The sequence below is a fragment of the Syngnathus floridae genome, chromosome 6, assembly GCF_059516105.1.
Source record: "Syngnathus floridae isolate MCC-2025c chromosome 6, RoL_Sflo_1.0, whole genome shotgun sequence".
NCBI classification, from domain to species: Eukaryota; Metazoa; Chordata; class Actinopteri; order Syngnathiformes; family Syngnathidae; genus Syngnathus; species Syngnathus floridae.
The window spans coordinates 12,333,848-12,349,626 of record NC_142418.1 but is presented as its reverse complement, the minus strand read 5'-3'; the positions used below and the strand labels follow the sequence as shown (position 1 = coordinate 12,349,626).

The 15,779-nt window shown below is 41.8% G+C and overlaps 1 protein-coding gene across 1 annotated transcript in view; it reads right to left on the bottom strand.

The window, feature by feature from the left end:
• Nucleotides 1-57: 57 nt before the first annotated feature.
• The window catches only part of jph3b (junctophilin 3b), a 28,472-nt gene continuing 12,750 nt past the window's right edge, over nt 58-15,779 (bottom strand). The window contains exons 3-6 of the mRNA XM_088379421.1: nt 13,132-13,497; nt 6,441-6,565; nt 4,546-5,504; nt 58-2,610 (exon numbers count right to left, since the gene is read on the bottom strand). Coding sequence (XP_088235547.1) covers nt 2,530-2,610; nt 4,546-5,504; nt 6,441-6,565; nt 13,132-13,497 — 1,531 coding nt within the window. The 3' untranslated portion in view covers nt 58-2,529. The remainder of the gene's footprint in view (nt 2,611-4,545; nt 5,505-6,440; nt 6,566-13,131; nt 13,498-15,779) is intronic.

Below are 15,779 nucleotides of genomic sequence, written 5' to 3'. Positions count from 1 at the left end.
ACTTGCCCTGCAGGGATGATGCAACTCACACTCAAAGGAAAAACACCAATCTTTATTTTAAACACTTTAATTAATTTCTTCACGTAAAACAAAAACAAAACAGAGTACGTAATTCCCAGAAATAAAGAAAACAGGGGAAGGAAAGGAAGAAAGAAAGATTCGGATATAGAGAGAGCTTGGCATGCTGTAACATGCTGCAGTGTAACAGGTGTATCGTCACCAGGCTGACAACAAACAGCAGCAGAACCTTTATCAGTCTAGGACCCAAATGAATGAAAATATTATCTGCCTCCTGGTTTTAACACATGAAGGATGGAGAGAAATGACAGAAATGAGACAACAGCTGCGATGCGGTCAGAAAAACAGCAGCAGCTCACTATTTCCTGAAATAGTTGCCAGTGGCAAGTGGAAGAGACATCCTATCACCCAAAGATTGCACGTTTGTTTATACTCCCATAAACTTTCATTAATGAGAACTAGAAAACAAATAGGACGGCACTGTGGTGCACTGGTTCGTACATCCGCCTCACAGTTAAGAGGTTGCGGATTCGATTCCACCTCTGGCCCTCCCTGTGTGGAGTTTGCATGTTCTCCCTGTGCCTGCGTGGGTTTTCTCCATTTTTCCAGTTTTCTCCCACATCCCAAAATCATGCTTGGTAGGCCGATTGAGCACTTCAAATTGCCCTTAGGTGTGAGTACGAGTGCGGATGGTTGTTCGTCTCTGTGTACTCTGCTATGAGCTGGCAACCAGTTCAGGGTGTCCCCCACCTACTGCCCGATGATGGCTGGGATAGGCTCCAGCACGCCTGTGACCCACGTGGGGGCAAGCGGGACAGATAATGGATGGATGGATGGATGGATGGATAGCAAACAAATACAGAGGCTGATCTGCCAGATGGATTTTATAGACAAATCCTTTGTTTGCAATCATGAAAGTCAGTGTCAGGACTCCCATTAGAGTACACTAAAGTACTTTGATTTGTTATTGAATCTTATGATTTCTAAGAAACGTTACAAACACAAACGTTGACCCTTTGCATAAAAGTTATGAGCAAATTTCTCAGGCCGCTATACGTGAGTTGGTGTTTTAATGACTTTTCCCACAGCGGGATGATATACAGAAGAAAACAACAGACACCATTGTTGAGGTTATACAAAACACAAAATGAATTTCGAGTAAACAGAGTGGTGGTGCATGGGTGCTGGATAATCAAATTTGGGTGTATATCTTATTGTGGTTAATTCCAGTCTGTTTGACATATGAATCAAGCTTTGCTCAGCCTAAAAACACAACGTAACATGTTAAGATGCATTTTCACGCAGATGCCCTCTTGGTATTGTTTGTTTATGTGATGGATTTCCCCCATACACCCACATACAAAATCTAACAATCCAAACTAGGGATCTAGTAAACATACATGCATTAACATTTGACCCAAAAAAACTTTGAAATATGGGCATGAATTGACGGTTAAGTTCCAATTAATTGAGTACAGTCTTACTCAATTTTTTTCATCAAATTCAGTCATGGAAGAAACACAACTAGGTAATTTACGGTGATGCACACTTTTAACTTGAATATTGTGCCGAGGAGGGTCTGCGCTGAACTACCACCAACTCAGAGTTAGAAAAGCTCAATGACTGGTGTTTGCAGGTGGCAAAGAGTAGGAGGGAAAGACAGAGAGAGCATCGATGATGGAAAAATGGTGGTATGTTGGATGTGGCTGAATAGAGGGCATGTCCTCATGAGACATTCTCTTTCTGCGCATTGCAAACATACAATGGCTTTTTGGAGGCACACCGTCGTCATGCACTTTACTCGCAAATGAAAGAGTGGAATGGGAATCAAGCCAAGAGTGTGTGTGCATGCCCGGGGTTACACAGACAGGCAGCCTCCAACAGTATATCTGGGTGGTGCTGTGATTCAGTCCCTGCATTTGTCTCTCTTGACAGAGATTAAAGAAATACAACATCAGAAGGAACATTTGGGCAAGCGGAAGAACCAAAAAGCTGAGTCAAGTGAAGAGCTTACAAAATAAATAATATATCCATCAACGTATTATACATGGGAGAAAATCTTCATAAAGAAATATTACAAATCTGTTGTAAACTATGATTTGAAGATGGAAAAGGTATATATTTTGTCTTCAGACAGTGGAAGCAGGCATTACTTGCTATAATGCCATGGCCTGGGAATCAGACCAATTTCAGTCAATATGTGAACTACTCAAGCTCACTTTAGTTCAGTTTCCGGACCGTATTATGCAGCCCATTCGCCAAGGCTGGCGTACGCTTCTTACATCCAGGTCATTGGGCGCTGCACTGCAGTGTCGCCATCATGGGAGCTGGACTAAGATTTGAACACAAATCAACCATCTATAGCCCAAAAAGGATCGTAGCCCTCCGTGTCCTCTTCAGGTGGTTGCCGTCATTTTTCCAGGAACACACAGGGACAGCAGATCCCTCTTAATAACTATGGAAGTTTACAGTTGTAGCACGTATGGGCTCATTCCAAAAACAATGCTATTCTTAAATAAAAAAGTGGACAAACAAAACAGCCACTCCAATGTTGAGAAGAATCACCATGCCAACCAGGATAACGCTGTAGGCCTGCAGGGGAGACAAATAAAAAGGCTTAATAGTCAGTCAATAATGACAATCTGGTGTCTTTGCAATTGCATCCATCTCAGTTATTCATTTGGGTGAAGCACATTCTCCATGTCCAATATACGCACGTCCCTTGTCGGTGAACTTAATCTCGTCATTGCACAAACAGTCTGAGAGCAACATTGTATTTATCTCAGTGTGAGGATAATTCTGTCCTGTGAACTTGTGTTACACAAATCCCGCTTGGTTCTCTGCAGCTGCAAACACACACTCCATCGCACCAGCCCCCCTTCCGCTGTTGCTGACACCCACCCACCGATTGGCCGCTGTCGAAGCAAGGCATAAGCTGTTCCCTAGCAACAGAGCACTAGTTAACCAATAGGGGGCATCTGAGAGGAAGGCCTACTTTGCCAATCTGCTGTTACTAAGGTGCAGAGAGCCCCAGTGGGTTTCTCTTGGTGCCTATGTGTGTGTGTGCGTGTGTGCGTGTGTGTGTGTGCGTGCGTGTTCATACGATGCAACCAGCAAACCACGACATAACCTCACAGAGGACCTGTCTCCTGTAGACTAATGATATCAAAGTAAAATAATTAAGGAGTGTATGCACACAAAGAGTGGGTTTGTATCCGTCTCGCAGGTCGGAGGTGCGAGGGTTCGATTCTAGCTCTTTTGCTTTCCTGTGCGGAGTTTGCAGTTCTCCTCGTACCTGCTTGGGTTTCCTCCCACATTTCAAAAATATGCACAGTAGGCTGATTGACCACTCCAGATTGTCCGTAGATGTGAGATTAATTACCACACTTCTCAGACTATAAGAGGCTACTTTTTTCTTACAATTGAACCCTGTGGTTTAATGATCAAAGAAAACAAAAGGCATCAATACAACCATTTCATCTCTATTTGATTGGCTACCAGACTCCCACCATCACTGGAAATGGATGAGATGCATTAGCCTTGAAGGACAGCAGCTCCGTCCATTAAGTGACATCTTCGCTTCATCTCCCAGACATGCATCGTTATCAAGAAGACTGTCAGCAAATTTGCCTTGTGTGACAACAAAAGAGACTGAGAACGTTTCTGGAAGGTTATTGTGTAAAGCCCCTATCCCACTGCAGAGAAAAAATTGCCAGTGTTTTTAAAGGCAGCAAATGCTGCGTTCAGTGTTCACAAACAAAAATAAACCCCCCGAAAGTTTTAGCGATTTTCAGTGAATTTTGATATTCAAATTTTGTTGTTCAGTGAATTTTAAAACATGTTTCAAATTCCCTTGCCACACCTAAAGTACAGGCGACCGTTTGGCGAACATTTGCGACCTGGAACGAACCTAAGATTCGCTGCCTTCGAAAACATTGCCGATTGTTCACCGCTCAGTCTGCTTGTGTTTAAGGTCATTAGTATGAACCATTTTTATCCTTTTGTGTTATTTTTGCATTGTTGTAATTTACCCCCATACCACAAGAGGGAATTACCATGCATTGTACTTGGAAGCTATCAAACCCACGGTGAATTTGAACACTCGTGGGGTTGACAGGAAGCCAACAGTTTTCAACTGTGTCAATTCCTTATAGTAGCTATTCACGTTTACGGTGAGAAACACATGTGGTTATTTGGTTACTTTTATGTTATGAGTTATGTCCCGTGTTGTTTCATTTGGAAAATAAACCTGCACGTCTTTTCTTGACCTACAACAACTAAACTCTCCGTCTGCTTACTACGTCAAGTGCAAAGGCATACATTTTAACTCCGTTCATCAGAAGTGACAATATGGTTTAGTCACATTCAGTTCTTTCTTATCCCTGTAATGTGGAGCTCCATGGCTATGAACGCAAAGCGGCCAATATATGTCCACGTTAGTTTTCATGGCTAAACTTAACTGTTGCGGCTTTTGTTCAGTTGGGTTGTGTAGTCCAGAAATTGTGTTGTGCTGTGCATGGGTCTTACTGAGTGGCCTTTGCGCTGGATGACTTCCTGTTGCTCTGGTGCGATGGGAGAAGACTTCAAAGGGGGGGAGAGGGTGAGGTCCCGTCGTATAGGCCGAGCATCCATCTTGTCGCCCAGTCGTACGCTCTCCAGTTGGTCTTTGCCTTCCCGGCCCTCTCTTCCTTCCCTCCCGTCTCGGTTCTTATGTCTCTGTCGTTGCAAAGTGTGTGAGCGCCCCTCTCCGTGAGAGTGACTGTGCCCGTGCTTCTCTTCCCCGTGCCCATGGGGGTTGTGGGTCGTGGAGTCTCTGGGCTGTAAAGGCTTCATCTCCATTTCATAATTGCTAATTTTCTCTTCGTCCTGCTCAAGAAGCCGCCCTGCCCTGCTGTGCGCCCCCCTGTGCCCAGACGTCCAAGAGGCAGAAGAGGATGTCTCTGTCCATCTGTCTCCTCTGGTTTGTTTATGATTGGATGAACTATGGTCCCGAGACTTGTGATTGAGGGAGGTGTGTTTGTGTCCATTGGTCCTGCCGGTGCCTTGTCCGCTAAGTCCACCTCCCCCTTTGTGGAAGACTCCTTTTCTCTTTTCCTCACCCCAGCTTTTTGCCCGCATGTACTCCACCTTGCCACCTTCAGTCTCCTTACTGCCTCCCTCTATCAAGACATGAATTTCTGTCTGTCCTCCGGGCCCTTCTTTGTCACCCCGTTCTCCTGCTTCTTTCCCCCTGTCTCCGTGGTCAACTGCAGTCTGCCGGTGAAATCGAGCACTTTTGCTGCGTTGCGCTGGCCGAATTAAGGCGGGAGGACTGTGGGGAGGGGACGAAGAAGGGGGACTGAGATCTGGTGTGGCGTTGGAGGGCTCATCCGAGCCTGTGCTCCTCACATAGAGGTCGGGACTGTCTGCGGTTCCGGCGCTACTGGACAAGCCTTCACCTTCCACTTCACTGGATACCTGACACTTGGGACGTTGCACCTCCATGCCTGCGACAAATAGATTGCAAAATTAATCGTGGCACAATTTATTAAGTATTTTCATCATGTCACTGATTTAAATCACACAATTTTTAGAATGTATTTATTTGCATCCCTTAAAATCAGTCTGTGAATTTCAAAACTAATTCCGACTGTTTGGTGCCATATGTCTGTCAGTCAAAAATGTTATAAAACATGTGCGTGTGTACGTGTGTGTGTGCGTGTTTCATTGTGCTGAGCACAGTATGGGGGTGGGGCTTGGCTACCTGCGGTGTTTTATAGGTCTGACGGACAAAGGCAGAAATGCAAAGTTCAAGGGTGGTTGACATTGACCTTAATACAAACGTGATTTTATTAAGCGTGCTCTGTACACACTTGGGCATGCTGGATTAGAAAAGGGTCTTCCCAAAAGATGGAAGAATGCACTGTTCAGTATTAATTCACTGTCTGCCATTTGTCCTAATCTAAGGAACTGCAAGCAGGCACAGGCGGATAATGTAACAATGGCCAGTTCGATCACCAAAGGGAAGTGTTATGTGAGCACTTTGGGATGGCTTCCCATAATGCCTGCATCTTGATCAAAATCACCCAAATCACATCACATTACATGCGCTACAACTTAAACCCGCTCTGAGCTGGTCTAAAGTCAAGTCAAATTTTCAGGACTAAATTATTGAGAGCCCAAAAAGCAGGTAGGTAAAAAAAAACACAGTTGGTCCACCAGAATGCAAACTCCATTCAGAAAGGTGCAAGCCAAGATTCAAACCCAGAACTGTACAGCGGTCTCTAAATCCTCATGAATGGCGCAAGACTGACTGATTATCTGTTTAATTGGTCGTTCCCTAAGATTTGTATCTACATTATCCACACAATTCTTAAGCGCTGTACAAAAATGTGGACATGGGCAGATGTATATAGCAATTCTGTGAGTGTGTGGGGACCCACCATTTCCCGGATGCTGGAAGGAAGGGGAGAACTGCTTGGCAGTGACTCTGGCCATGCGACTCTCCTCTTGAGCTTTCTGGGCCGCTCCAACAGCTGCCTCTGCTTTACCCTGCGCATGAGCAGTCCTGACACACAGAAAAAGGAAATTTAAAAGTTGTCAATTCATAAACAATGCAGCCATGTCTTTGCGGTGAGCTATACTGAAATCTAAAATAGAGCTATGTACATTAATCATTGCCTGCTTTTTAGAAGTTGTATCGTTTCCTCTAGATACTTAATTGACCTTGTAATTTGCTGCTGGTTACTCTCTGCTGTGACACACAGTTCAGACTTGCTTAAGCCATTTTTCCATTGTACTAGTTCTACGCCGGAAGAGCCATGTTCTGCCTTGTGTGGTTAATTTTCCATTACACTTTCCTGGGCTGTGCGATGTTAATGGAACCCTTCCTCAGAACCTCTTCCAACCTACTTCTCGACTGCAGGCCAAGGAGGGCTGTAACATTGCTGTCATCTGATTGGCCAACAGATGCGGCAAGGAACCCCACTGCTCACTCCCATTTGCTGTTTTTAAGGGAGTGAGACAGAGCCACCTGCCGGCTGCCGCCAAGTCATACAAAAACAGTATACACAGTGCACATACAGCCATTAAAAAAATTTGAAGACCTTGAAGACTGGAACTGGAAATGCCTGGCCTAGTACATTCATTGGACCCATACATTAACGACAACAAAAACAGCTCATAAGAGTTAAATTTAAAAGGTGATAGATATTTTGGTGACAACCAAAAACTCACTTCACAAGGGCTTTGTGTTTTTAGACTTGTTTTCTTTGAAGAGGTTTGTAACTTTTAGTGGCACCAGACATTCAAATGAACACTGCACGGTTGTCATTCAAGGAACACTACAGAAAGACAACGTGGTCTACAATAAAGGAAAAAAATTGGGATATATTTTAGGGCTATAAAACAGGCACTTGCTCTCATTCACTCTCATTTACTTCTGGCAACATGTGTGCCACTTGCAAAAATGAAATTGTAAATCTGATTAAGTATTGTTGTGAAACACAAGATATATCTGTGTGTAGGTATACAGAGATGGAGAATTTGACCTTACATAGAAGCACCTGTGGCAAAAGCTAAACTGTGCTAGAATTTTTACTTTCTGGACCTGGATTCTCCACCTGACAGAGTATTTTTGTGCCTTGGCTGCAGCCAGCAGAAATTTTCATCTGAGTGAAAGCTTCTGTGCATTCGATGGGCTATAATTTATTATTCATATTTTTTATCACCACAAAACCAGACTCAACCACTTGTGAAATCTTATGGCAGAAATCTTCAAACTACACTCTGGGTGTACAGTCGACGCCCGCACAGATGAGGCAACAGATTCCAAATCTAAACTCAAACTTATTACGTCTGCAGTGTATACTTCATACACCGCACAACTCTGGATAACACTGAATACCAACCTCGTAATGTGCTAAAAAATATGAATCACATACAGAAGTAGCTGGTACTTCTCTTACAACTTACACGGAAAAGACGAAATCAGAAAATAGGAGCAAAGTAACGTGGAGCATGCTTTGATGACTACGCACGCTGAAAGTAAATGATGAAAACAGGTGAGGAAGGTGGATGGTGATGGAGAGGCGGGCAGCTGACAAGACAAACAGGCAGGTTGGCAATGAGCCATAATGACTCAGATAACAACCTGCCCACGAGTGGACGTAGAACTGGAGGAGATAGCCTACACAGTGATGAGCGTATGAGTGGCATGTGTGTGTGTGCGCGTGTGTGTGACAATCGCAGGAGAGTTGAGTAATGGACCAAGAAAGCGCGAGCGTAAGACCAACAGTCCAAAGTGAGGCAACCATTTAATCAAAAACCAGTCCTCATTAAATTTGCTGGTGAGTTGGAGTCTATCCCAGCTGGCATAGGATGAGAGGTCAGGGGCATTTCTTGACTTCCCCGGTCCATAGGCAAGAAGAACCACAAAGCTTCTCCCCAAAATAACTAAGTCAGAAGATATATCTTAATTTTGGTGTCTGTGTGTTTGACAACAAACCATTTAGTAGAGGGCCCCATTAGGGGGATTCCTAAATCCCGACAAGTGAATGCAGTGTCATCGGGGTGTGCAGTTGACCTGTGTCTCAGTATAATGTACTTAAACAGATTATCTTATTTTGTGCAACCACTTCACAAAATAAAATTGACTCAATTCAACAAAAACCTTTTTCATTGTATGCCTATTCATCAATTAAGCAATTAAGATGCAACTCCACACATGAGGGCCTCAGCCATGAATTCAATCTACTTCGAGGCAGAAGTGCGTCAACCAATCATTTGTAAGCACATACGTATTTGTACAGCTGGCCAGATCATAAGCATGCAAGTTGTATTTTCTTTCTTTCTTTCTTTCTTTCTTTCTTTCTTTCTTTCTTTCTTTCTTTCTTTCTTTCTTTCTTTCTTTCTTTCTTTCTTTCTTTCTTTATTGGATGGACAAGGTTCATCTCATTCATCTCACACACTAAAACGATGCGCCGTAAAAATCGAACATATCACATACTGTGTATGAACAGCAGACCTATTGTAACTATTTATTTCCCCAATTCATTGTAGCTTACAAAACCACTTTATGCTATGAGAAGGAGCACATGGGGAGATGAATGCAGACATCTCATCCCATCCTATCCCCACCCTCTCTCCAAGCTCTTTTTGCTCTCAGGGCACAGCAGCCGTCTTGATGCAGTGTTACATGTCGATGGACATTGATTTTCACCTCGCTGCCTCTTTGTTTCTCTTACCCTGATGCACACGCTTTGCCAACCATGCAATCATACACGTTGATTTTGAAACGGCACTTTATGCTACGGGAATGAGAGGACTGGAAGATGAATGATACATTTGTTATTTTTTGCCAATCGCGGTGCAATAAAGGTAAAAGTATGATTTCTTCCATATCAAAATCTCTTGCGGTGATCATTTTACCCAGCCTGAATTCACCTTGGTCGTCACAAGACACAAAAAGACATCTGAGTCATTGTGCTTTGGTGTTCATTTTGTCTTCTTTTTAAAATAGGTTTGAAGGTTTTTTCCAACTATGAGAAAAATATTTTACTTCTCTTACCTTAGCTTTTCTTAGATTTTTCCTTTGACTGAAAAAAAAGTGTCTGAAAAAAAAAAACTTAAACCTCTTAGTCACTCTCATTACTTTGCATCTCTTCGCCCACAACAACCTGTTCCTGTACTGTAGCAATAAAACATCTGATAGCAACGATGCAAAATTATACCACTTGATCCCTTCACGAGAGCGAAAGGAGAAAGAGAGAGCAGTGATACGAAGTCTGAGATGAGAGTAGGTAACAAAAGGGATACTCAGAGGTGTCTTTGATAAGAGGAGGGAAAGCGTTCTTCCTTATTCAACATTAGTGAATCATTATCATTAATTGTGAACCATCTTAATTACAGACACGCTCAAACGACTCAAGCGTTTAAGTGGAGGAGAAAGGGGGAGAGCAAGCACAATGTCTTCATTATTGTATTCAATGACCAGAGCTCATCATTAGTGAGAAGCAAGTCATGCAAGTTGTGACCTTGGGAGACCTCCAAGGACATGAGAAAGAGAGAGAGAGGGCCGGGCCACGGGAAAGGACGCTGATCTATTCCTCTTTGTGTCTGTGTGGTATGTTATGCAAGTCATGTGGGTGTTGTTCTTATACATTATTATCAATATGGTAAATCATGTCAAATAAAAGAAGTGGAACAAGAAACTGAAAAAAAAGTGAAAATTAAAATTGATTGAGCAATTTAAAGTGCTCAAAATGGCTCGCTCTTTTTGAAGATGCAATGTTAATGATTTAACAAACATGCTGTTTTGGGGTCTCGGAAAAATTTGGCAAGTAGAAAGATTCCGCCCAAAGTCAGCAATGATGTCTTTGTGCCCATGCTTTTTCAAAGAATGTGACTTTTGAATTCTACACTTGTTGGGTTTTCATTAGGCGATAAATACACTGAAGTGACACTCTTCAGCAAATAAAGAGGCGACGTTTTGAGGTCATTGATATTTGAGCAAAATGAATGACTCAAGAAATGAACAGCAGGTCACACCTCGCACGATAGAAGGAAACATAGTCCATATGTGCCTTAAAACATGAATAACATTCATTTTAATTTATTGTTCACTTGCTTGCTACCTGGCTTGTGAGAAAATTCTTCATCAGTGTCATTTTTCAATTCCAGCTTATTTTATGGCTAATCGACACCATGTGCAGTTTTGCAAAGGAGCAAGATGGAAAGTTATTATTCTCTAAATCAGTCAAGCCCAAAAGTGAATCAAAACTTAGTATATTGTCTACTTGGCAATTTTCCTAATCAGCACTGGACTGCATGAAAGAGGAATGGCAGCACGTGTATTTTACTGGCCGTAGCAAATGAGCAGGCCTTTTTAAAAAAGGTACTACGACAGTGTTGCATTTGGATTTGACTGCAGAGGTTTAAAGCGTGACATTGGAAATAGAGTACAACAGATTGATGGCAGAGTTAAACGACCCATTCATTACATTATTAACTGAAATAAATGAATTGGTCAAACTGTGGCTCAGGGTTGCACAGATTCACGTCCATCTGCCTTTATGTAAGGTTTTGGTCCCATGCATTTGAGGGTTGACTGTTTAAATCCTTCAGCAGAGATCATGAATATGGAAATCACAACTGAAAGCCGGCTTCCTGATCTTATTCAAGCCCCCTGCATGTGTGTGCTCCAGCTCTTACGTGGACCAGCTTTGGGAAATAAAAAGTGTGTATAGTAGATAAACTAAATCATGAAAAAAAAAAAAGGTCATATCTGAGCTGGGACACTGGGAGACTAAATAAAATTGGGTTTACTTGAACCATGTGCGCCAGTCCAGTTCCCAGGACTTCTACACAAAACTGATTTTTACGGAAAACTGTATAAGTTAACACAATGCCATTTGTCTACATAGTATGATATTTAAGTTTTACAGAATGAAAACTGCATTTTGTGAAAAATAAAAGTAACTAAGGCAAAGTTTCTATTTACTGCCCCGCTACGCGCATCCATCATATTAATTACATACGTCAAATTCTCATATATGCCAATGAAAGCAATTCACAATCAAGAAGTAGGTGTGTGTGTGTGTGTATCGTTCGAATAATGTCTGTTTTTTTGTTGTCATCTGAATATAAATGTTTATATTTCACAAAGGACTGGGAAATACTTTCAGCGTTTACGAGATGTCTTGTAAAACAAGCTCGAAATGAGCTGGTCTGGATGGATGCATGCTTTTGATTCATTTTGCTTTGTTAGATTCTCACAGAAATGAATAATGCCCAATTGTGTACATTTACTGATTAGAGAAATTACAGGAAAACCCACATGAAGACAAAATGATAGGAGATGCTTTCTTAATGTTTTTTTTCTGTCTGGCTGTTGTGGTGGTGTTGTGCTGTGGTGCTGGAGATGTGGCGGGCAGTGGCCTTAACAGAGTCATCAAGTCTAATTGGATTTCCTCTTTCCTAATTCAGTTCATGAATTAGTTTGCATGCACACAGAAATGACAGTGTGTATGCAGACAAACAAATACCAAAAACATCAAAAACCAAAAACACACCCCTTATATAATTTTATGCTCATAATACCAGAGCTACAATCTATAATGGTTTGTAGTGAATTAAATTAAATAAAAAATGTATACTGAAGGGAAATTCAATTAACTAATACCGTATATTGTGTTTTCACATATCACAAAACGCAGAGAACCAAATCACGCACGTGCGAGCATAAAATCAACTTGCAATAGCATGTTGGCCCTTTTTTGTGTCCCTGAGCTGAATTCGGGAAATGTTAGGGCTCAAAGACATCTCAACAATAGTCAGGAAGCAGACGAGCATCTCTCCAACAACTGACCTCAGTGGGATTCAAGCGATCAGGTGAGCAGGTGACCAATATATTATCTCCCTGTTTGACATTGCATTGGAACAAAAGTCATTGCTCTTCAAGTGAGTCATCACAGTCTTAAGCGGATTCAGATAGTCTCGCGTCATTTGGCGCACGACTTGTACTATAACCCCCTTAATCCTACTTCCACCTTAACTGTAATCCTGTTCTTAATCAGGCAGAGATAAAATAATAAACGATTGGGCCACACTGATCCGATAGTAGGACAAGGAAGCACGACCAACAAGATGAACATGAACTGCACTGACAATCCAGATGTAAAGTTGTACTCACATGCTAAACCAAAGACATAAAAGACAATATCTGTAGCAGACCAAGATCGGCTGTCTTCAACATTACAAGCAAACCACGCTAGATTGCGTTTGAACTGTACAGCAGCGCTCAAACTGGTCCCATGGGTGCCAATTTAGCACTTCCGGCTTAACTTTTCAGGCTTGCGTGGCAAGTTCTTGCACAAAAATCACCTAACAACAATTTTTGCTGCTTTTGAAATTCCTCTGAAAACTTTATATGAATTCGGCAAAGTGACTCAAAAGCTGAAATGCACGTTTCCCCACACACTGGAGGACAATTTAGAATTTTCAATGAACCCAACATGTAAGAGGAAGCTGAACATAAACATGGGGATAACCCATATTGGAGCCTCCAACCTGAGAACTGTGAGGAGGATGTGCTGAAAATGAGAGAGTCACATGTTAGTTTGTGTGACTAACTACCTGGAAAGCGCAATCTCTGCTTTCTGGCGTGCGATGTCCGCTGCCTTCTGCGCTGCCTCCACGGCTCGGTCCACCTTCTCTCTGATTTTACTGGCCCGGAGTGGGATCAGGTTCTTCTTCTTGCCACTCACCAGGATGTTCTGCTTGTACTTCCCTTCCTCTTTAGTTCCGTCAGGAAAAGCCGTGCAGCCGTAGCCGTGGCGTTTGTTGCTCAGCCACTCCCCCTCATACTGCAGCCCATCAGACCGGCGGCTGACTCCGAATCCTGTCCTCTTGTCATTTTTCCACTCCCCGCAGTAGGTCTCTGTTGCCGTGGCATCCACATCATCATCAGCTACTGCCAACTCTGCATCTGCATCTCCAAGGCTAGAAAGATGACCTTAGTTAGCTTGATGTTGTTTGATTTAACAGTAAATAAATAAAAATAGTTTTAGACTAACAAACTGTTTCAAGAATATACTACGGGTACAGGCTCTTTGGTTTAAACATCTCAAATTATAAAAATATAGTTATATTTCAAAATTCCGACATTGATATTGCTGTTTTTCTCTGTGGCTTTGGTAGATTTCTCTGATCAGAACTGACACGTGCAAAACAGTATTTGCATTGATCAAAACAATTCATACAAATGTCTAAACATCACAGTTCCTACACACAAGCTATTTTCTTTCTCGAAATGTTTAGTGCATAGTATCTCAAAAGTAAATATCTCTCTCACTGCCGAACATCAAGTCTTTCTGTCATGAGTAAGTCAATTGCTCTGTCAGGTTGTCAATATACAAGCGTACAATTGAGGTTCTCTGGTGTAAACTGCCGCTTTAGCTTTGATGACAATTTTTTAAAATTGAGAGTTACACTATGTGGAAGATTCATTGCAAGACACTGGGCAAGATTTACATTTGACTTTTACTGTTTACACTGTAATTTGTTGACAAACCATATCATTGTGACGCAAAAAGGAAAATACAGCACTTAGTGATCGCACACACACACACAATGATGAATAATAATGAAAATATTTTGTTCAATGAATTGATTTTAACAATGATTCTGAGGGAGTGTCCCATGCTGTTGCCATATTTGTGAATGAAACCAGATGACATCCACCACAAATGTCTGCGGAGCACCGTATCTGTCTGCCAGGTAGTCTATAATCAATCTACTTTTTCTCACCGGAATTGCAGATGGTCCGTTGAACTCCCAGTGAGGCATAGCGTGTCCATTATTCCAAAATACACTCAACTAGACTATTGCCTGGCACGAAAATGAAGCCACACTCGTTTTTAGGCTGAGCGCAAGGGTGTCAGTCTACCTAAATAGGGCCCCATGTGTGTCAAACAAAATTTACGGATCACTCCAAAACCCATTGATAGCATTGAAAATGAATGCCAATTCAATTTTTCTAAAGAAACAAATACACGCTGAGAGCTTGTTGGTGAAAAATTGACCATTTTGACCTCAGCGGTGCTTCAAAATGGATAATTTTTCACATATTTCAACCCCAACCAACAAGGAGCACAATAAAATTGTCAGACCATCATTTTATTTAAAAAAAACAAAAACTACGCATTAGAGCCGTTTGTATCAGCTTTGCTGATAGCAAGATAAGCTTTTGTCAGCCACTCAGCCCACAAACAAGTTAAGAGCTGATGACAGTGGTGTTTAGCATCGTGTCTGTTTAGTGCCTTTAAAAATAAACCACCTCAATCCTGAATGCCTGGAATTTGAGACTGCAGATTTCAAGAAGTGTGGAACTTCCCGTAGGAAAATCTGCTCTTTCCTGTCTTGCTCATCCCTTGTCATTTCTTCTTTATTCAATTAACTGACACACGCATAACACACAAGGATCTATCTCTTAACCTGCGTAAATCTGCACATAAGCAAGTTAGACTAGTCCAGCACAAGTAGGTTTGCACAGCTGTGTGCATAAACACAGATGATTTTCATCCTCCCATTGCCTTTAAATGCAGTGCACCAGTCACACGTTGACTATAATAAATAATAATAGAAATAATAATAATAATATGGTTGATTCATTTATGTCTACAAAGAGTCAGAGAGTTTGTATTTGTAAATGAAATACGTCTAATGTCCACCACACAGAGCTCAAAATCTGTCTTCCTCTGGATCAGTCAAATTCACCCAAATCACATTCGATCAGCGATGCCAGGATTTAGATGTTGTCTGAGCAAGCGTAAGTTTATCCTGACATTCCGCTACCAAGTTGTCATTCTGCCAGGAGCATCTCCAAGAGCACAACCTTACTGTCCTTGATCACCCAGTTTGGCAGGGACCATGTCCGCTAAATTGGCAAACACCGCAGCAAATGTGGTGTCCACAAAATGACAGCCCTTTATCACTCAAACCTTTTTTTTTTATGCAATAATGATGAATAATTACAATTTATCATTTCATCAATAAACAATAATGTGCTTTACTATTTTTTCTTTTCCTTTTATTTTACTCAATTATTTTTATTTTCATTTTACTTAAAGGGCTTGTTGGGGTTGGCATACTGTAGCTACCTTGGGACTTGTGCAGAATGAATGAATGAATGAACGAATGAATGAAAACGTGTGAATCCCAGACACACAAAGTATATTATTTGGCCAAAAAAAGAAGCCCATGGATTTACCATGCATCATTGG